Here is a 21140-nt window from a genome sequence, read left to right on the forward strand (position 1 = left end):
TGAGGGGCGGGAGCTCTGGCAGCGCCGGACAGGCGGGAGACTCCGGCTGCGCTGGAGAGGAGGAAGGCTCCGGCCGAGCTGGACAGAGAAGCTCTGGCGCCTCTGGACTGAGGAGCGCTGGCGACTCTGGACTGAGGAGCGCTGGCGCCTCTGGACAGAGGAGCGCTGGCGCCTCTGGACTGAGGAGCGCTGGCGCCTCTGGACTGAGGGGCTCTGGCGCCTCTGGACTGAGGGGCTCTGGCGCCTCTGGACTGAGGAGCGCTGGCGCCTCTGGACTGAGGAGCGCTGGCGCCTCTGGACTGAGGAGCGCTGACGCCTCTGGACTGAGGGGCGCTGGCGCCTCTGGACTGAGGGGCTCTGGCGCCTCTGGACTGAGGGGCTCTGGCGCCTCTGGACAGAGGGGCGGGAGCTCTGGCAGCGCCGGACAGGCGGGAGCACCTGTGTTGATGGGACGGAGAGACAGCCTGGTGCGGGGTGCCGGCACTGGTGGTACCGGGCTGGGGACACACACCTCAGGGCAAATGCCTTGCATACTACGCCAAATCAACTGCTCTCTCTCTTCACACTCCCCCAATTATATTAACACCTCCTCGAGTGTCTCCTCATCTCCCATCCGTTCACTCTCCTCCATTCTGTCCAATAACTCCTCGACCCTCTCAGACTCAGCCCTCAGCTTCGCCGATATCTCCGATAACATCCATGGCTCCTTACGGTAAACAGGGGGAGTTGGCTCAGGTCTGGCTCCTGACTCTCCCACACTCTCCCTGTGCCGCCCCCCAAGAAATGTTTGGGGGTGCCTCTCGGGCTTACAGCCGCTCTGCCGTGCTAGCTCCTTATAATGCCGCCTCTCTGCTTTCGCTGCCTCCAGCTCGGCTTTGGGGCGGCAATATTCCCCTGGCTCTGCCCAGGGTCCTTTCCCGTCAAGGATCTCCTCCCAAATCCATTCTTCCAAATAGTGCAGCCTCTCCCACTGCTGCTGCTGCTGCTGCTGCTGTTGCTCCTGCTGCACCTGTCGCTTCTCCTGCTGCTGCTGTTGCTGCTGCCTCTGTTTACCACGCCGCTTGGTCCTTGGTTGGTGGGTGATTCTGTAACGGTTTTCTTCTGGTGAAAGAGAGGCGGACCAAAATGCAGCCTGGTTAGTTTTGTGCATCTTTAATAAAGATGAAAGTACAACAATCTACAAAACAAGAAACGTGAAAAAAACAAAACAGTCCTATCTGGTGCCACAAACACAAAGACAGGAACAAACATAGAATGCCCACCCAGTTCACGTCCTGACCAACACTAAAACAAGGAAAACACACACGAACGATGGTCAGAACGTGACACCATCATTCAGTTCAACTGTTTAGCAACAAAAAATATATATAATAATTTATTCTGTGTGTATAAATATTTTTTTTTGTATTGTTTTGTATGTTATTTTGGCATTAATACGTGTCACATTTAGTTTGCAAAGAATGTAATATATATATTTTTAAATGTAGTTAATAAAGCTGCATACAAACACGGTCTCTTTTTTTGCTTTCTTGAGTAAGGCAGCTCCAAAATGCAGGTATTTCAGCCTAGCTTAGTGCTTTGTGGTGGTGGGGTAGCCAGCGGAAAATAGGGGTTGGTAATGTTTTCTAGTTGCGCCGTGATTGGCTCAGTGTTGTGGACGACATCCTTGTCTATGGTTGAACCAAAGAGGAGCACGACCGAAACCTCCACACGATACTGCAAAGGTCCCGCAAGAGAGGAGTCCGGCTCAACCCCGAGAAGAGCACAGTCGGCACTACAGAGGTCAGCTACTTCGGACATCTTCTCACAGCGACTGGAATCAAGCCAGATCCACAGAAGATCTCAGCCATAAAATAAATGGAGCCACCAAAGAACCGTGCAGAGCTGGAAACAGTGCTTGGCATGGTCAACTACTTAGCCAAGTTCGCACCCAGCCTCTCCAAATGCTAATGCACCCCTGTGTCAACTGCTAAAGCAGTCCAGTGAGTCTCTCAGGGACAAGCAACACAACATTGCTTTCCAGAATGTGAAAGACTTGATCACAAGAAAACCAGGACCAATCCTTGCCTACTACAACCCCAACAAAGAGCTCAGACTCCAAGTGGACGCGTTGAAGTATGGACTAGGTGCAGTGCTACTGCAAGAAGGATATCTACGTATATGGACGACAAGTCATTGTGGAATCCGACCACAAGCCCCTTGAGTCAATTATGAGGAAACCACTAGCCGCAGCCCCACCAAGGCTTCAGAGAATGATCATTCAACTACAAAAATAGGACTTCACAATCACTCACCTTCCAGGCAAAGACATCCCTGTCGCAGACACACTCTCCAGGAAGTTTCTTACCTATAAGGACAGCAGCCTCAGTGAAGGCATGGACATGCAAGTGCACACTGAGTACAGCAATTTACCAGTTAGTGACACAAAACTGAAGGAGATCCAAGCAGAAACAGAAAAGGATGGATGGCCTGAGCAGAGGAGAAAATGCCCTCAGAGCATCTCAGTTCATCACAATTGTTCCAGAATTCTATCACAGATCAACAGAATAATTTTCAAAGGAGAGAAAATCATTATTCCTACCAGTCCCAGAGAAGAGATTTTGACAAAGATCCATGCTGGACACGTGGGCATGGAAAAGTGCAAACAGAGAGCACGGGGCATTTTGTTTTGGCCCGGAATGTGCAAACAAATAGAAGACATTGTTGGTAAATGCGCCATATGTCTTGAACGACGCCCCTCAAACACCAAAGAGCCAATGTTACCTCACTGTTTTCCAGACCGACCCTGGCAGGTCGTGGCAACCGATCTGTTCACCTGGAACAACGACTACATCGTAACAGTGGATTACTACAGCAGATACTTCGATCTCGACAAGCTTCACAGCACCACATATGCAGCTGTGATACACAAGCTGAAAGCAGCCTTTGCCAGGCATGTCATTGTAGAGACTTTATTATCTGACAATGGGCCCTGTTACAAATCAAATGAGTTTGAATCCTTCACAAAAGCAAAGTAATGTCCTTGCTGAAAAATCTGTGCAGATTGCTAAATCACTCATGGACAAAGGAAAAGCAGACGAGAGACAGACCCCTAACTCAGTCTCCTTGAATACCGCAACACTCCAATTGACAACTTCAAATCACCAGCCCAGCTGTTGGTGAGCCGCAGGCTTCGCTCAAACCTTCCCAGCTTCAACCAGCAGCTGCAACCTGAGGTCGTCAGCTACAAGGAAATGCAAGAAAAACGTACACAGAGACAACAACAACGAAAGCGATACTACGACAGGTCAGCTAGACCACTGCCACCACTGATCGACGGAGAGTCAGTTAGAATCCAGGAGCATGGCCTCTGGAAGCCAGCAGTCGTCATCCAGCCAGCTGACACTGAACGTTCATATCACGTCCGCACCGCAGAAGGAGCGGTGTATCGCCGCAATCGTCGTCACCTACTGAACACAAAATAACAACACACTGAGATTAACTGTTCCCCTGAAAGAGAGTGTGATGGACTAAACACACACACAGCACAACATACGCCATACTTACCTGCAACACCACAAGAGCTGTTGACTGACACAGAAGCATGCTCAGCATCATATCGCGCAAGGTCAGTAAGAGAGGTCAAGCCCAGAGCTGTCCTAGACCTGTGAAATGTCAAAGGGTGTAGGCGGATCACTGCCATAAAAGAGTTCCAGACTGTAAATTGTTATAGAATGTTCACTTGAAATGCTTTTGTTATTGACCAAATACTTATTTTCCAACATAATTTGCAAATAAATTCATTAAAAATCCTACAATGTGATTTTCTGGATTTTTTTCTCTCATTTTGTCTGTCATAGTTGAAGTGTACCTATGATGAAAATTACAGGCCTCATCTTTTTAAGTGGGAGAATTTGCACAATTGGTGGCTGACTAAATACTTTTTTGCCCCACTGTACAAATGTATCTTTCTGCGCAAATAAAGTGAGGTCCAATCTATCATTTGGTACAAGGTGCAATGGTGGGTGAGTGACTTGGCATTTGTAATAAAGCGCAAGGATGCATGATAAACAGAGTCCAGTCTCTGTAAGATGGAGGTTCTATGCATATACAACATGTCACCATAATCAGTTACAAAGAGAAAAGTGACCTGAACAAGCTTCTTTCTAGCCATAACCGGGAAGCAAGCCTTATTACGAAAATAAAAACCCAATTTCAATTTAAGCTTTGTCACAAGATTACCGACATGAACTTTAATAAATCTGCTTTGGGATCGGTGTCCCTTCCACGGGATGGTTGAGCTAACGTTGGCTAATGCGATTAGCATGAGATTGTAAGTAACAAGAATATTTCCCAGGACATAGACATATCTGATATTGGCAGAAAGCTTAAATTCTTGTTCATCTAATTGCACTGTCCAATTTACTGTAACTATTACAGTGAAAGAATACCATGCTATTGTTTGAGGAGAGTGCACAATTTTGAACAAAAAGTTATTTAAGGACAACTTGTCATCCAACCAAATACCTAGGTATTTGTAGGATGACACTTTTTCAATGGATAAGCCACCAGATGTGACAATGCAAACATTCTCTAGCAGAGTTCTAGCTCTGGTAAAGGTCATGAATTTAGTTTTTTGTACATTCAAGACCAGTTTGAGACTGTAAAGGGAGGCCTGAAGTGACTGAAAAGCAGTCTGGAGCTCTTCAACAGCCTGAACCAGCGAAGGAGCACATGAATATATAATTGTATCATCTGAATATAGATGTAACTTTGCTGGTTGCATCCCATTTCCCAAATCATTAATAAAAATTGAAAACAACAGAAGAGCTAAAATGGACTGTGGCACACCTCTATTAATCTCAAGAAAGCTATAATTGTCAGTATTTACACATTGTGTTCTGTCAAAAAGAGTTCCTAAACCAATTTACTGAGACCAATGTTTCTGAGTCTACCTAGCAACATTTCATGGTCAACTGAATCAGAGGCCTTTGATAAATCCACGAACAGAGCAGCACAATGTTGCTTTTTATCAAGTGCATTAATGATGTCGTTTGCCACCCACTGCCATAGCTGCAGTTGTGGTGCTGGGCTCCGATCTAAAGCCAGACTGAACCCCGCTCAGTATGTTTTTTTTCTTCAATTTTTTAACTGAGTTCACAGGGGATTCATAGACTTTGGCCAGGATAGGGAGTTTAGAGATAGGACGATAGTTATTAGCACCTGAAGGATGTCCACTCTTTAGCAGTGGGAGGACCTAAGCTGATTTACAAATGCAGGATATGATATTGGTCAAGAGACTCAAGTTGAAAATGTGAGCCACAGGTTCAGTAATAATACCAGCTGCTATCTTTAAGAGATAGGGGTCCAGGTTGTCTGGACCTGCAGACTTTTTTGTGTCTATTGCCTTTAGTGCTTTATGGACCTCAGCATAAGAAACAGGCTCAAAGTTAAAATGGTTCACATGAGGGCATTTTCATGGTTGACTGTAACAGAGCTTACATTAGTATCCTGGGCCACACCATTATCAAAAACTGAACCAGCAGATATGAAGTGCTTGTTAAAAAAAAACTACAATATCAGCTTTATCCTTCATTTGAATCCATCATTAAATGGTCAGGAAGGCCAGAGGATACGTTAGAACCTGACACTGATTTGATTAGCTTTCAGAACTTGGTAGGGTTGTTTAGGTTCTCTGTGACTGCATTTAAATAGTAATTTGATTTAGACTTCCTGATCCATTTGGTGCATTTGTTTCTTAGCGCTCTGAAAGGAGGCCCAGTCAACAAGAGCATTTGAATGTCTCGCTTTGAGCCCAATATATATTTTTCTTTCTAATTAATTATGCGAAGTTATCTGAAATCCAGGGATTGTGTCCCTTCCACCGATTCTAAATTTCTTCACAGGGGTATACTTATCACTAATGTGATGTGGGAGTCCTTATATATGTTCACTTTAACCGCAAGCAATTCAAAATGTTTGGCTATGATATTCGAGAGAATTTCAGAGGTGTTAAACTCAGATATCACATAAATTGCAACCCCTCCTCCTTTACTCATCCGATCCGTTCTTTAAAAAAAACGGGTATCCACCCATCAATAGAAATCGAGTTATTTGACAGATTTATTTAGCCAAGTTTCTGATTAAACCATTACATCGTTTTGGCCCATTTTCTAATCATGTCTATTTTTGGAAATAGACTTCTGACATTAACATGTAAGAGGCCAAAACCTGCTGTGTTTTTAAAATGAAATTTAAAATTTAATTAAAAAAATACAATTTTTTAAAAAGTGATTCGGTTGAGATTGCATGGTATCTACTGGCCCAGGGTTTGGTTGCACATTACCATCAATAAAAGCGAAACAATATATCTGTTGCCCAATGCGTGAAGATTTAGTGAAGCCAGCACATTTGTCAATAAAGCGAACTGTCTTTCAACACAGAAAAAAAGTCATTAAATAGTTTGAGATTTTGGAAGTATGCCATCAAGTGTAGGTCCAGTTGCGTTTGAGAATGGTACAAATGTAATTGCAGAGAGACACCAAGTTCCTGGTGGTATTGACATGATGGTATCGTCGGAGTGCTTGCAAATTGTATGGCATAAAGCATTCAGCCGATTTAATCCGAGATGGCATTGAATAAAGAGCAGGCAAGAGGTATTTCGGCACAGGTGTGCAACAACCAGTAGACGTGTAGAACAAGGTAGGTTTTCCAATTCGATAACCGCTTCTCCGCTCCTAGCCTTCAGTGCGCACCTGCGCCCACGTAGCAGGTATTGCGCGCAGACGACGGTCCTGACACGCAAACTCCAACTACAGAAAGGTGAAGAAAAAAATAAAGGCCTTCTCAATCTGAAATATTTGTACAAGTAAAATAGAGACTGAGATCTAAAACGAATAGTTATATACAGCATCCACCTTCACATAAAAAGTATTTGCTTCTGTAAACAGGATCAGGGTCATTAAAACATGAAAACTCTTAACTCTGATCTCAAGGATCACACATACAAACGGACAGACTGATTGGCTACCAAATCTGATAATAATTTTGGAATATAAAAATACTTGGTATATGTTTTCCAGTCTCTTGAAATACTTTGCAAATGCATTCATTACTTTTCTATAGTTGCTCTTATCCTGAGCAATTGCATACATTTTCATACTGGTCTCATGTTGAATTGAACCCACAACCCTAGCATTGCATGTGCCATGCTCTACCAACTGAGCCACATCATCACAAACCACTACATGTCTCAATGTACTCAAATACTGTATTGTACATTGTTTTTCTTCATGTTGATGGAAAGTCAACAGGTACAAACCTAGATGACCAGTACAATACAGTAATGTACATTTACATTAAGTGGTTTGTAAGAATGGTAAATTAATACACTACTAAAAGTGTTTGTTTTCCATGTTATTTGATCAAGAAAAATATTTAATTTGATGTGGATGTTTTGTGTCTTTGCCCATAACTTTTCACCTTTTGATGTAAATGTTTGAGGACAGGGTTTTGTTCTTTCTGGATGCCATTAGAATTAAACAATTGCAGAGAAAGGAACAGGGCAACAACTTTTACAATTCCAACTATTGAATCCTGCAAGATACTGTTCTTAATTATACAACTACCCTTTTTGCCAAAGCTGAGATGCTGAATTTTTGGGGGGCCAGCGTTGTTGCCCAACTCTACATTGGTAGCTAATACTAGTAAAGGCCCAATGCACTACTTTTGTGAATTAAAAAATAAAATAATAATATATATAATATAGCATTTATCAATATAGCTAACACAGTATATATATACTGTATATTTTATATCGTTTTTTGGGGGGGTGCTGCAGCACCGTCAGCACCCCTTCTTCCCGCAGCTACGCCTCAGTTGCCAGTCTGGGCCGAAGCCTGTGTTTCTGGTCTCGACCCAGTATCTCTTTTATGAATGACTTCGGTAATTCCAGAGTGTACCTTTACCTTTAACCCCTATTTTTTTTAAAGGGATGATCATTATCCACAATAGTATTGAAGACATCTGCAAAGAGGCTCAAAGCTAAATCTGGTTCAGAGACAGCTGAAATACAATCAAAGTCACTTAAATAAAGATTGTGTAAAAAGCCAGTTCACGGAAGTTTTTGAAGTTTCTCTGTGATGACACAAGGCTTAGATTTTTGTATTCTCACATCTCTAACACAAACAACTGGGCAATGGTCACTAATGTCTTGGGGCAAAGACACCAGTATGAACATATTTCTTCAAGGTATTCGTTAAAATACAATCAATCCGAGTTGACTTTGAAGGATCTTTAGGGTTGGGCTGTGTAGGCTTAGGTGGACTAGGTTTAGATCCTTAATACCTACCACATACATGTGTACTCCTCCTTTTCTTTACTAGATTCCTTTCCTCCCATCATCTCTCCTTTTCCATTCCTGCGTTTCCTCCTTTCATAGCGTTCTTTCCTTTCCTCCTTTCCTTCCTTCCTTCCCAACCTAAATGTTCTCTCCCCCTTCCATATCCTTATCACCTTACCTTTCCTAGCTCCTTTTCTCTGTTCTCTTTTCCTAGCGTCCTTTCTTTCCCTACATCCCTTTCCTCACCTCCATCCCTATCTACCTTTCCTATATTAATTTAATTCTTCCTTTTATTTCCTAGATTCCTTTTCTCGCTCTCTTTCCTTATCTCCTTTCCTACCTTCCTTTCCTTTCATAGCTTCCTTTAGAGAAGCACCTGCTATCAATATGCTTTGTATCCCACATTTACTCAAGTGTTTCCTTTTTTTGTGGCAGATATCAACCACGACCAGTAGAGAGGAAAGGAACGGAAGAAGGAATTGAAGTTAGGAAAATAGGAAATGAAAACACGCTAGGAAAGAAGGAAATTAATCTAGGAAAGAAAAGGAGATCGCGTGTATGTGGTAGAGATTAACCACAGCCAGTAGATGGCGATAGTATTTGTTTTAGTGACAAGCAAGTTTAAAACTGCAATATGTAACTTTTGGGGCAAACTGACCATATTCACATAGAAATATTAGTTATAGATCTGTCATTCTCTCATTCAAAGCAAGTCTAAGAAGCGCTAGATCTATTTTATGTGCGCTATTTCTATGCTTCCTGTTAAATTGAGTTTTTGCTTTACTTTGTGCTTTGTACATCAGCTTCAAACAGCTGACAATACGATATTTTTTTGTTATGGAAAATATATTTCACAGCGGTTTAGCTGGTACAATGATTATCTACTCTAGAAGTGCTTGTTTTGTCACATTAACGTATTATAACTATTTGAATTTTAGCAAATGGTGGAGCCATTTCTGTATAGTGCAGCTTTAACACCTTGATCAGACTGACAGCCATTGCAGCATAATCGATTCTGCAGTCAAACTGTTTTTAATGGATATTGTGTGCAACAAAAGTTCAACATTTACCTTTTGCTACTAATTCTGTCAAGTCTATGCATACGTTAAGACTGCATTCATTTTTACTTAACGGTACGTTCTAAATGGTACATACAGTGTGCAGTAATAAGTAAGACAGACGTCTAACACGGCCACTGTCTCTTTAAAAATTGATGGCGCGTGTTCTGTGTGGAACAGTTGTAGACTGGGATAGCATACAGTACACCGCACGAGTGTGGTTTCGTCTCTGTCAGCTACCAAAGTGATCCACGGTACAGGCAAGTATGTGGATATTTAATATTTTTACTTGGGGGAAAACTCGTATATCCTGTTATCTTAAAATAACTACGAGATGTTTAGTTATTTTTATTAGTTTAGTCTGATATGTTCATCCATGTACCAATGAATCAGCTAGCAAGCTAACTTTCAGATAACGTTATCCAACTCCTGTTGAACTTGTTAGCTAGCCTAGCCTTCCCGTTTAAAATGTAGCTAGATCGCGTTAGCTTTGTGTTGGTAAAATAGCGAACACGTTAGCACACTTTATGGTTTAAACAAACTAATTTTCCAAATATTAGCCAGCTAATGTTAGCTAGATAACTTAACGTTGTCATTGCAGTAACAGGCGCCTGTATGCGAACATTAGCTTAGTTCTAGCTGACGAAGTTCTGTATTTACTTTAACAATGTAAGTTACACCAGTATAACACATGTACCGATAATTGAGGTCAGTACTAGCTATAGCCATCATCATGTTCTTGGGACGTGTAACGTTATCATCTACATGGCTGAAGTTAACAGGGTGGTTGTTTGCAGCCGGGAACAACTAGCTAACGTTATTGTTGTGCGCCTTTTCGGTCGTAACGTTGCACACCTCCCTACTCTAGTCCAAGTCTCGCTGCACGTACAACTTGTGGAACAGCTGTCCGCACTGGTTGAATGAATAGCTAGTTCCTGACATCTGTTCAAGTCAAACTACACTGCCCTCTTTCATAGGTCACATTTATTTTGTAACTGATATCCTACTGCAGCAATATTACTGTACCCCAGTATTGGAACTGTTATCTGGAATAGTTCTTCCTCTAATGACCTTCCTAAAACAATTGTTTGCTATTTTAAATGCAGTCTTCATTTTCTGTTCATTACAGGCTTGTTTCCCCCTCAAGTCTTCTCACACTAGTTTTGTGCAGGGTCTGTTGCAGCCATGCCTGCAAAGAAGGCTCCTAAGAGACAAAAGGAAAGTAAACAAGAGGAAGTAAAGGATCCTAAGAAAGTTAAAGGTAAGCCATGGACTAACTCCATTAAGCCAATATGAAGTCTATTGTGAGATGTTCAATCTCTTTGTCAAGCTGACTACTTGAACACACCCTAGTATGAGTCCTTTTGAAATAAAATCTTCATCAGCGTCTCTGCTTGTTAATTTTGCTGTTTTCATAAAGATACTACAGTTTGGATTAAACAATACTGTTAGTGTCAGTTTCCCACAGCAGCCATGGGGAGGAGAAGGGTCTGGTTCTAGTGCTGGGCCAAGGGGACGTAGGACAGCTGGGTCTGGGAGAGGACATAATGGAGAGGAAGAGGCCGGCCCTGGTGACACTGCCTGAGGGTGTGGTGCAGGTGGCGGCGGGGGGCATGCACACAGTCTGTCTCAGTGACACTGGAAATGTGAGTGAAGGCGGCAGATCCAACTACAACTGTCAAGATACTGCATCCAATTTCATAAATTCAGATTAACCATGCTACTGGTCTTTTAAAGCATGCTCAATTGAGAATATCTAAGAGCTTTTTAGTTCAGGCCCTGTATTCATGAATTGTCTCGGCGCCGTGTTTATTTCATCAACAATTACAAAAAATACTTGTCAATTACTTATTTTTCCTGACAACCAAGTGATGATAACGATATGCGATGCCCTGAAGAAAAACAAACTATTGAAAAAATATTTTTCATTTGGAGAATTCCATGAACTCTTATGATTGTGTCCAATCATGAGCATGCATGCCTTTGGAATATAATGCAATCCTCTGTGGTCTTTCAGTTGCGCTGGCTGATTAAGCTGATCTGTCTGGCTCTACCACACACAGCTACCAGGAGGACACTCCAGTAACTCCTCTCTTTTGAGGACCCTTCAATTGTAACTAACCTCAACTAGAACCAATGTTTACACTCTTACTTTCATATGGGCTATTTTTGCTTTGATCACATCAGAAGCTCTTACTTTGTGCTCTGTTATTCATCTGTGATGCTCTCGCATGCGGCAATTGCGAGGGCCGTTGCTTTTTCTTGATTGGAAATGCTAAGGCTATTTGCTGAAGTGTTAGGAGTACATTAATAATTTTGGAGTTGTTGGAAAGCTCAGGTTTTCCCACTTTAAAAAAAGGGGGGGGATTACTGTTATTTACCCACATCACAAGGTTGTGATGGGGAGAAAATATGAGTTGTATGGGCCTAAATTGTTTATATGATAAATTATGGCTGGCATTGGTTACAATCTGCCACAAGCAATGTTGCCAGCTATGTGGAAATAGCCTTGTCCAAATAGGCCTACTATCTTAATGTGAACATTTATTGAAGTTGGAGGTAAATTAATTTAATTAATTAATTATTTCATGAGGGAAAATGAGGGAAAAAATGTAGAGTAAAATGTGACAAAAGAGGACATTTCTAAACCGCCTGATAGCTAAGACTACAAGGCTAAATCTAAAATGGCTGTCAAAATTAACACTGGCCCATCGAGTGCTGATCTAGGATAAAGTCACCTCACTCTTATTTAAAAGGCAAAACTGATCCTAGAGCAGTACTCCTACTTGGGAGATACTTTGTGAATATACATGCTGGGGATTAATCTGGGGCTGGGAAACCGTATTTTAATGAAATATGACTTAGTAACCAGATGCTTGTCACTGGTGTAGATCTACACGTTTGGCTGCAATGATGAGGGTGCTCTGGGTCGAGAGACGACAGAAGAGGGCTCCGAGATGGTGCCAGGGAAGGTGGCCCTGGACGAGAGGGTGGTTCAGGTGTCTGCTGGGGACAGTCACACAGCTGCACTCACAGATGATGGTGCAGTATACATTTGGGGCTCCTTCAGGGTGAGTAGGGGACAGGGTTTAACCGCTGTCAAACACCCTGGAAACTGTTGTGCCATTCCGTTACTCAAATAATCTTAAATTGACTTGCATCTGCCTTAAAATTGTATTCCATTTGATTAGTTTATTAGTCACATGCTTTGTACACAACAGGTGTGGACTAACCGTGAAATGCTTACTTATGGGCTTTTCTCAACAATGCAGAGAAAGAATAGAAATTAACATTAAAAAATGAATAAATACACAGTGAGTAATGATAACTTGGTTATATACACAGGGTATCTGTACTGAGTACGAGGTAGATATGTACAGTTGAAGTCGGGACATTAACATGCACCTTAGCCAAATGCATATAAACTCAGTTTTTCACAATTCCTGACATTTAATCCTAGTAAGAATTCCCGGTCTTAATTCAGTTAGATCACCTCTTTATTTTAATAATGTGAAATGTCAGAATAATAGTGTTTTTATTTCTTTCATCACATTCCCAGTGGGTCAGAAGTTTACGTACACTCAATTAGTATTTGGTAGCATTGCCTTTACATTTTTTTACTTGGGTCAAATGTTTCGGTTAGCCTTCCACAAGCTTCCCACCATAAGTTGGGTGACTGTTGGCTCATTCCTCCTGACAGAGTTGGTGTAAAGGATTCAGGTTTGTAGGCCTCCTTGCTCGCACACGCTTTTTCAGTTCTGCCCCCAACATTCTATGGGATTGAGGTCAGGGTTTTGTGATGGCCACTCCAATACCTTGACTTTGTTGTCCGTAAGACATTTTGCCGCAACTTTGGAAGTATGCTTGGGGTCATTGTCCATTTAGAAGACTCATTTGCAACCGAGCATTCACTTTCTGACTGATGTCTTGACATGTTGCTTCAATATATCCACATAATTTACCTCCCTCATGATGCCATCTATTTTGTGAAGTGCACCAGCCCCTCCTGCAGAAAAGCACCCCCACAACATGATGCTGCCACCCCTGTGCTTCATGGTTGGGATTGTGTTCTTCGGCTTGCAAGCCTTCCCCCTTTTTCCTTCAAACATAACGATGGTCATTATGGTCAAACAGTTCTATTTTTGTTTCATCAGACCAGAGGACATTTCTCAAACCGTAGTCTGGCTTTCTTTATGGCGGTTTTGGAGCAGTGGTTTCTTCCTTGCTGAGCGGCCTTTCAGGTTATGTCAATATAGGACTCGTTTAACTGTGGATATAGATACTTTTTGTACCTGTTTCCTCCAGCATCTTCACAGGGTCCTTTGCTGTTCTGGGGATGATTTGCTCTTTTCGCACCAAAGTACATTCATCTCTAGGAGACAGAACGCGTCTCCTTACTGAGCGGTATGACAGCTGCGTGGTCCCATGGTGTTTTATACTTGGCTACAATTGTTTGTACAGATGAACGTGGTACCTTCAGGCGTTTGGATATTGCTCCCAAGGATGAACTAGACTTGTGGAGGTCTACAAAAAATGTTTTCCCCTGGGGTCTTGGCTGATTTCTTTTGATTTTCCCATGGTGTCAAGCAAAGACACTGAGTTTGAAGGTAGGCCTTGAAATTCATCCACAGGTACACCTCCAATTGACTCAAATTAGAAGCTTCTAATGCCATGACATAATTTTCTGGAATTTTCCAAGCTGTTTAAATGCACAGTCAACTTGGTGTGTGATACAGTGAAATAATCTGTCTGTAAACAATTGTTGGAAAAATTACTTGTCATACACAAAGTAGATGTCCTTAACTGACTTGCCAAAACTATAGTTTCTCAACAAGAAATTTGTGGAGTGGTTGAAAAATGAGTTTCATGTGAACTTCCGACTTCAGCAGTACATGCACTGTATAATTAGGAATAAAGTAACAGATAATATACAATAGCAGCAGCATATGCTACTTATCATATACCAAATTAAGGTAACCTGCAATTCTCACTAATTTCACACATTGTCCCGTTTGCTTTAGGATAACAGCGGAGTCATTGGTCTACTAGAGCCCCTGAAGAAGGTTACTGTGCCTGTCAAGGTCCCCATGAAAGTGCCTGTGATGAAAATAGCATCAGGTGAGAAATGGGGGATCTGTCCCTAAGCTTTAAGGTTTCTCTGCAGAAGTTCTGCTTTCCCGGAGGTTTTGACCACATTCCACAAAAATATAATGATTAGAACTGACTTGATTCCTTATTCTGCAGGTCAGAGGCATGTTTGTCCTACAGCTACCATATAGTTTCTTGCTCAATGCTGTCCTGGTAATAAGACAATATTCATGACCTCTGACCGCCAGGTAATGACCACTTGGTGATGCTGACAGCAAGCGGTGACCTCTACACATCAGGCTGCGGAGAGCAGGGGCAGCTGGGAAGGGTGCCGGAGCTCTTTGCCAACCGAGGGGGCAGGAAAGGGCTGTGTATGTACCAACTGAAACCATTTATTTTGACACAGTATTCATTCAGCTGTAGTTTAGGTGTGAGCACTTGTATGATGAATGGATATCTGCACCATTATTCTCTGTTTTGACTGCTGTGGGTGACAGGACATGTGTTTCTGTATGCTTACAGTGCGGTTGCTGATACCTCAGATTGTGAAGGTCCAGTCTAGGGGCAAGGTTCACTTCACAGATGCCTTCTGTGGGGCTTATATGACCATTGCTGTGTCAAAAGAAGGCCACGTCTATGGATTTGGACTGTCAAACTACCATCAGCTTGGTGAGTGTTAGATAAAAATGTATTTGATAACTTTCAGAAATACTGTAACAACTTGTTTTATCCTCCAAATTAATCTTCCAATTTGAGCTTAATTCATCTTCAACTATAGGTTTCCATCCACTTGGCAAGGTTTTCATGGGATATTTAAAGATCTTTATAAAGAATATGCACGTTTTTACTTTGATATGGTTATATCAGTATGTGCATAAAGGGATTGCCATTTTATCAGACGTGTACTTTACTTGCATAGAAAAAGGTTGGCTGGAACCTGGTTATTTATGCACACTCTGAGTCTATGTGCTCTAGAATTGCAGTTGGGTGGGTTGGAGAGTGTCACACAGTACCCATTGACCATAGACTTCTGTACTGTTTCCAGGGACCAAACTCATCAACACATGCTTTGTTCCAATAAAACTTACCTCCTTCAAAAACTCCACCATTAACTGGATTGGCTTCTCAGGGGGACAGCACCACACAGTCTGCCTCGACTCTGCCGGTAAGCGTATTGGGGCCCATCTTTTATTTTAAACACTCTTGATCAACTATGTCAGAACTTGGACTGTTCAAGAATCTGTCAACTGCATAGTGCAGCACAAATTGGGAAGATGTCTCTGTCCCCCTATAGGGAAGGTGTACAGCCTGGGCCGGGCGGAGTATGGGCGTTTGGGTCTGGGCCAGGGGGCAGAGGAGAAAAGCGAGCCCACGCCTGTGGAAGGACTGGATCTAGCCCAGGTGGTGGCTTGTGGGGCGTCGGTCAGCTATGCTGTCACCAAACAAGGTGAGGTCATTGCTAGTGTGTTTCTTCTGGTTTATGAAAAATTAAAGGCTTAACCTGCTGATGTTGTGCATGTCTACATTATGGTGTGTAATTGTGATAGGAATGACTCCAAGGCCATTGTGTCTGTATATGGTCCACTGATGTGTGTATTTATTGCAGGGTCTGCATATGCCTGGGGTATGGGCACTAACCTCCAGCTTGGCACAGGTGAGGAGGATGACAAATGGAGCCCTGTAGAGATGACGGGCAAGCAGCTGGAGAACCGCATAGTACTGATGGTGGCCAGCGGCGGGCAGCACACAATCCTACTGGTCAAAGACAAGCAGGAGAGTTGATGTATCCTCAGGCAGGGGAAGGTTGCCCTTGTTGGTCTGTACCAGAATGATCTGTGTTAAATGCCTACATGTGGGGGAGGGGTTTGTGGCTGAATGTGACTTCCTGTGCTGAGCCAGGTAACCCGGAGTGGGAACGTGGTGATGGGAAAGAGGCTAGTCTATGTTAGAGGGCTCTGATCTGTCCCGCTCAGTGCAAAAATCCCCTAATGTTTTTGATGTGGTTCAGTAGATTGTGATCAACAAGCAAGAGAAACAAAACATTTTAAATCCAGTTTATGCTTAGTTATTTTTTAAAATGAGAATCTTTAGGATGCCAGTCTGGTATGTTTGTGGGAGAAATAATGGACGAGCCTTTTAATGAAATCCCAAGTCACAGCCTTTTAAGAATACCCCCCTGGCATCTGTAAGATGAGTACTAGTATTTCTTGTCAGCAAGGTCCTTTCATTTGAAAGTCTGGCCTAAGGGTTCTTGAACCATGTAGTTTAGACAGCTGTTCACTGTATCCCCTTGCACAATTATTTGCTGGTCCAACTTGGAAATAAAAGTACAATTTTACTGTTTTGATCTTTCTTTTGGTTTGCGTACTGCAATGACAAACTTTGTTCAGGGGTTGGTGCTCGTAATACATTGAGGGCCCAATTAGTAGATGGCCATAGTGATGATTTGAGTACAACAGCCTCACATTTATCAGTCTGCCAACGTATATTTCTATAAGGCAGCCAACATAAATTAAAATCACTTGAAGTTGCAAATGATTGTTCTGGGGCAGAGAGCAATGCTACAGGCTACTTTTGTGCTAGTGAGAAGGGAAATGTTGCGTCCTTGGATTTTTCTACTGGCTTTCATCTGACTAATGACTCGGATGTGAAATCGTCTTAAAAAGCCCAGAAATGCTAAAGAGCCTTTTCTACGCACTTAATTGACGAGCATGGCCTCATCCCACTGTTTGTAGTGCCTGTTCTCCTTTGACAGAATTTGATTTTGATGGGTGGGCAATCCATTCCGTTTGCAATATGCAGTGTCCTTCACTTTTAAATTTCATTTAGCAGTTTATGACACTATTAGGGGGGCTTTCACACTGTTCCTGTGCTTCTCTAATGGTTGCCCTGACCATCTAAGACTGACAGTCTCACCAGTCTATGATGCCTCAGATCTCTCCCTCCTTAGTGTCTCAGCTTGATCTCTTAACTCATCAACCAATGTGATCAAATATGAGGTGACCCTCACCCTTCCTGGTTAGTAGATGAAGCAACGGTGTCGCGAAAAGGTTCTGGCTATTGGATTTCACAGTACTCGGTAGGGTAGATAAAAATTAGATTGGTGACTACAGCCGATACTGTTTTGAGTGAGATTAGTAATAAACTTTGGACCCAAAATATACTACAGACCCTGGTTTGATTCCAGGCTGTATCACAACCGGCTGTGATTGGGAGTCCCATAGGGTGGTGCAGAATTGTCCGGGTTTGGCCGTCATTGTAATTAAGAACTTGTTCTTAATTGACTTGCCTAGTAAAATAAATAAAACCGTTCATATAAGGAAATCAGTCAATTGAAATAAATCTTATTATGCCCCCATCTATGGATTTCACATCTGGGCAGGGGTGCAGTTATGTGTGGGCCTGGGAGGGCCTAGGTTTTCCCCAACAAAAAGGCTATATTACAGACATACTCCTCAGGTGATCCCGCAGGTGAGGAAACCTGATGTGAATGTCCTGGACTGGCTTTATTACACGTGGTTTGCGGTTGTTCGACGGGGTGGACATGCTGCTAATTGTTCGGCTGGTCAGCATACCAATTGCATGCTCCCTCAACTTGAGACATCTGTGGTGTTGTGTGACAACTGAATATTAAGACAAACAGGGAAATGGTTCTAATTGTTTTTCCACCATTTATTTTTCACACGGGATTTTGGAAACACTTAAAATAAGGTTTGGGTTTTGTGTAGTGTGGCGGAAGAATCAGAAATAATTAGGTAACATATATAATTAAGATGGCTTATCTGCTAATATGCTTATGATATGCTTGTTATTAGAATGTATATTTTTGTACCTGGGGCCCAGAGAGGGGATAAGTCAGGCTAGTCTTTCACAAGCCTGACTTGTTGAATATCAGAAGGAGAAGACAGGAGGGAACATTGTCTTCATATGTGAATGTTCTAAACCACATGAAGGGGTGGCGTGATTAATGGGGAACCAATTACTTGTCTCCACAATGTCTGTGCACCAGTCACTCCCTCCTTTGGTATTGGGGGAGATACGGTCTGAGAAAAGATGTGGGCTAGTGTCTGGAACCATTGGATGTTCTCTCTGATGTTGCACCTATCCTGGAGTAGTGTATGACCTAGAGGCTCATTCCCCTCAGTGAGCTTGTCCAGGTGTGTGGTCAAGAAGGGGTTTTACTTGAGATGGTAGTATCTGGAGTTGACAATTGATTTATGCCATATAATTAATTGGTGTTTCTGTGCTATGAAGTACCAGGAATGGGATCGGAACTTCGTCTTAGGGCCAGACTAAACAATAAGAACAGTCTTCATAGCAAATGCTATCTGGCTGCGGGATACTCCTTTCTCATATATCAAGTTTCACCTTGTGACCCATTCCATACATTCCATGCTGTTTGTCATGAAGACTAAAAAAGCGTATCTTTTCTATAAAAGATATTTGTATTCTTTGTATGTTAGAGCTACTCGTCACAACACTTGGAAGTGTTGAGCTGACCAGCCTCATCATTATAGAAGCAATTGCTCTATGCTTTCCTTATTAATACATTTTGAATAAATTAATATACTGATTGGTGATTGACCTTGCCTCTCCTCATTATTGATTAGAGTCTCCACCACAATTTTGTCGACGAGGATGGGATATGCAACTTCACCTGTGGACCGCTCCTGAAGATCTGGGTAAACTGTGCACAGGGGATCAGAAATTGGGATCCCAGGGAATACCACACAAATTTTTGAGGAGCTGGACCCGCCTAATGATCTGAGAGGAAGAGTGCATGGGTGGATGCCATGATCCTGAAAGTAGAAAGGTGAGAGAGGTGACCTTGGACAATATCAGTAAGTGATGAAAAGATAAGAAAACAATAAAAAAAATAATCTTGTATTGAGGGTACACTCAGAGTGAGGTCTTCATTAAGAGGGCCACAGCTGGGTTAACTAGCAGGACTGAGTTGAGTTGATAAGTGTTCTTAAAACCTCTTGGTGTTAGGGGGCAGTATATTCATTTTTGTGAAAAAAAGTTATTGTTTTAAACGGGATATTTTGTCAGGATAAGATGCTAGAATATGCATATAATTGACAGCTTTGGATAGAAATCACTCTAACGTTTCCAAAACTGTAAAGATATTGTCTGTGAGAATAACAGAACTGATGTTGCAGGCAAAAGCCTGAGAAGAATCCAATCCGGAAGTGCCCCAGGTTTTGAAAGCGCTGTGTTCCAATGACTCCCTATTCAGCTGTGAATGTACCATCAACGAGCTTACGCTTTCTACGTATTCCCAAAGGTGTCTACAGCATTGTGACATATATATATATATATACACACACAGTGCTCAAAAAATAAAGGGAACACTTAAACAACACAATGTAACTCCAAGTCAATCACACTTCTTTGAAGTCAAACTGTCCACTTAGGAAGCAACACTGATTGACAATAAATTTCACATGCTGTTGTGCAAATGGAATAGACAACAGGTGGAAATTATAGGCAATTAGCAAGACACCCCCAATAAAGGAGTGGTTCTGCAGGTGGGGACCACAGACCACTTCTCAGTTCCTATGCTTCCTGGCTGATGTTTTGGTCACTTTTGAATGCTGGCGGTGCTTTCACTCTAGTAGTAGCATGAGACGGAGTCTACAACCCACACAAGTGGCTCAGGTAGTGCAGCTCATCCAGGATGGCACATCAATGCGAGCTGTGGCAAGAAGGTTTGCTGTGTCTGTCAGTGTAGTGTCCAGAGCATGGAGGCGCTACCATTAGACAGGCCAGTACATCAGGAGACGTGGAGGAGGCCGTAGGAGGGCAACAACCCAGCAGCAGGACCGCTACCTCCGCCTTTGTGCAAGGAGGAGCAGGAGGAGCACTGCCAGAGCCCTGCAAAATGACCTCCAGCAGGCCACATGTGCATGTGTCTGCTCAAACAGTCAGAAACAGACTCCATGAGGGTGGTATGAGGGCCCGACGTCCACAGGTGGGGGTTGTGCTTACAGCCCAACACCGTGCATGACGTTTGGCATTTGCCAGAGAACACCAAGATTGGCAAATTTGCCACTGGCGCCCTGTGCTCTTCACAGATGAAAGCAGGTTCACACTGAGCACATGTGACAGAGTCTGGAGACGCCGTGGAGAATGTTCTGCTGCCTGCAACATCCTCAGCATGACCGGTTTGGCGGTGGGTCAGTCATGGTGTGGGTTGGCATTTCTTTGGGGGGGCCGCACAGCCCTCCATGTGCTCGCCAGAGGTAGCCTGACTGCCACTAGGTACCGAGATGAGATCCTCAGACCCCTTGTGAGACCATATGCTGGTGCGGTTGGCCCTGGGTTCCTCCTAATGCAAGACAATGCTAGACCTCATGTGGCTGGAGTGTGTCAGCAGTTCCTGCAAGAGGAAGGCATTTGTTGCTATGGATTGGCCCGCCCGTCCCCCAGACCTGAATCCAATTGAGCACATCTGGGACATCATGTCTAGCTCCATCCACCAACGCCACGTTGCACCACAGACTGTCCAGGAGTTGGCGGATGCTTTAGTCCAGGTCTGGGAGGAGATCCCTCAGGAGACCATCCGCCACCTCATCAGGAGCATGCCCAGGCGTTGTAAGGAGGTCAGACAGGCACGTGGAGGCCACACACACTACTGAGCCTCATTTGGACTTGTTTTAAGGACATTACAT

The 21140-nt window shown here is 43.0% G+C and overlaps 1 protein-coding gene across 6 annotated transcripts; it reads left to right on the forward strand.

Moving 5' to 3' along the window:
* Positions 1-9496: 9496 nt before the first annotated feature.
* On the forward strand, positions 9497-19681 carry LOC112223187 (regulator of chromosome condensation). 6 transcript variants are annotated; one of them, XM_024386234.2, is made up of 12 exons: positions 9498-9638; positions 10508-10639; positions 10831-11024; positions 12270-12449; positions 14400-14496; positions 14715-14837; positions 14989-15135; positions 15512-15631; positions 15761-15913; positions 16073-16120; positions 19077-19279; positions 19629-19681. In XM_024386234.2, exons 2-11 carry the CDS (start codon positions 10564-10566, stop codon positions 19232-19234), a joined length of 1296 nt encoding a protein of 431 aa, XP_024242002.1. In that variant the 5' UTR covers positions 9498-9638; positions 10508-10563; the 3' UTR covers positions 19235-19279; positions 19629-19681. The 6 variants fall into 6 exon arrangements, with proteins under 6 accessions (XP_024242004.1, XP_024242002.1, XP_024242001.1 ...); XM_024386236.2 differs by lacking the exon at positions 19629-19681 and having other exon boundaries at positions 9497-9638; positions 10837-11024; positions 19077-19513; XM_024386233.2 differs by lacking the exon at positions 19629-19681 and having other exon boundaries at positions 9498-9642; positions 19077-19512.
* The last annotated feature ends 1459 nt before the right edge of the window (positions 19682-21140 follow it).

Source organism: Oncorhynchus tshawytscha, linkage group LG23, assembly GCF_018296145.1.
Source record: "Oncorhynchus tshawytscha isolate Ot180627B linkage group LG23, Otsh_v2.0, whole genome shotgun sequence".
Classification (NCBI taxonomy): Eukaryota; Metazoa; Chordata; class Actinopteri; order Salmoniformes; family Salmonidae; genus Oncorhynchus; species Oncorhynchus tshawytscha.

What these genes read in the sequence shown, in the direction of transcription:
- LOC112223187 (XM_024386234.2), top strand. Translation starts at nt 10,564, where the DNA reads ATGCCTGCAAAGAAGGCTCCTAAGAGACAAAAGGAAAGTAAACAAGAG. An exon ending in ACATTTGGGGCTCCTTCAGG is followed by an intron (nt 12,450 to 14,399) that starts GTGAGTAGGGGA and finishes CGTTTGCTTTAG; the next exon opens with GATAACAGCGGAGTCATTGG. An exon ending in AGTCTGCCTCGACTCTGCCG is followed by an intron (nt 15,632 to 15,760) that starts GTAAGCGTATTG and finishes GTCCCCCTATAG; the next exon opens with GGAAGGTGTACAGCCTGGGC.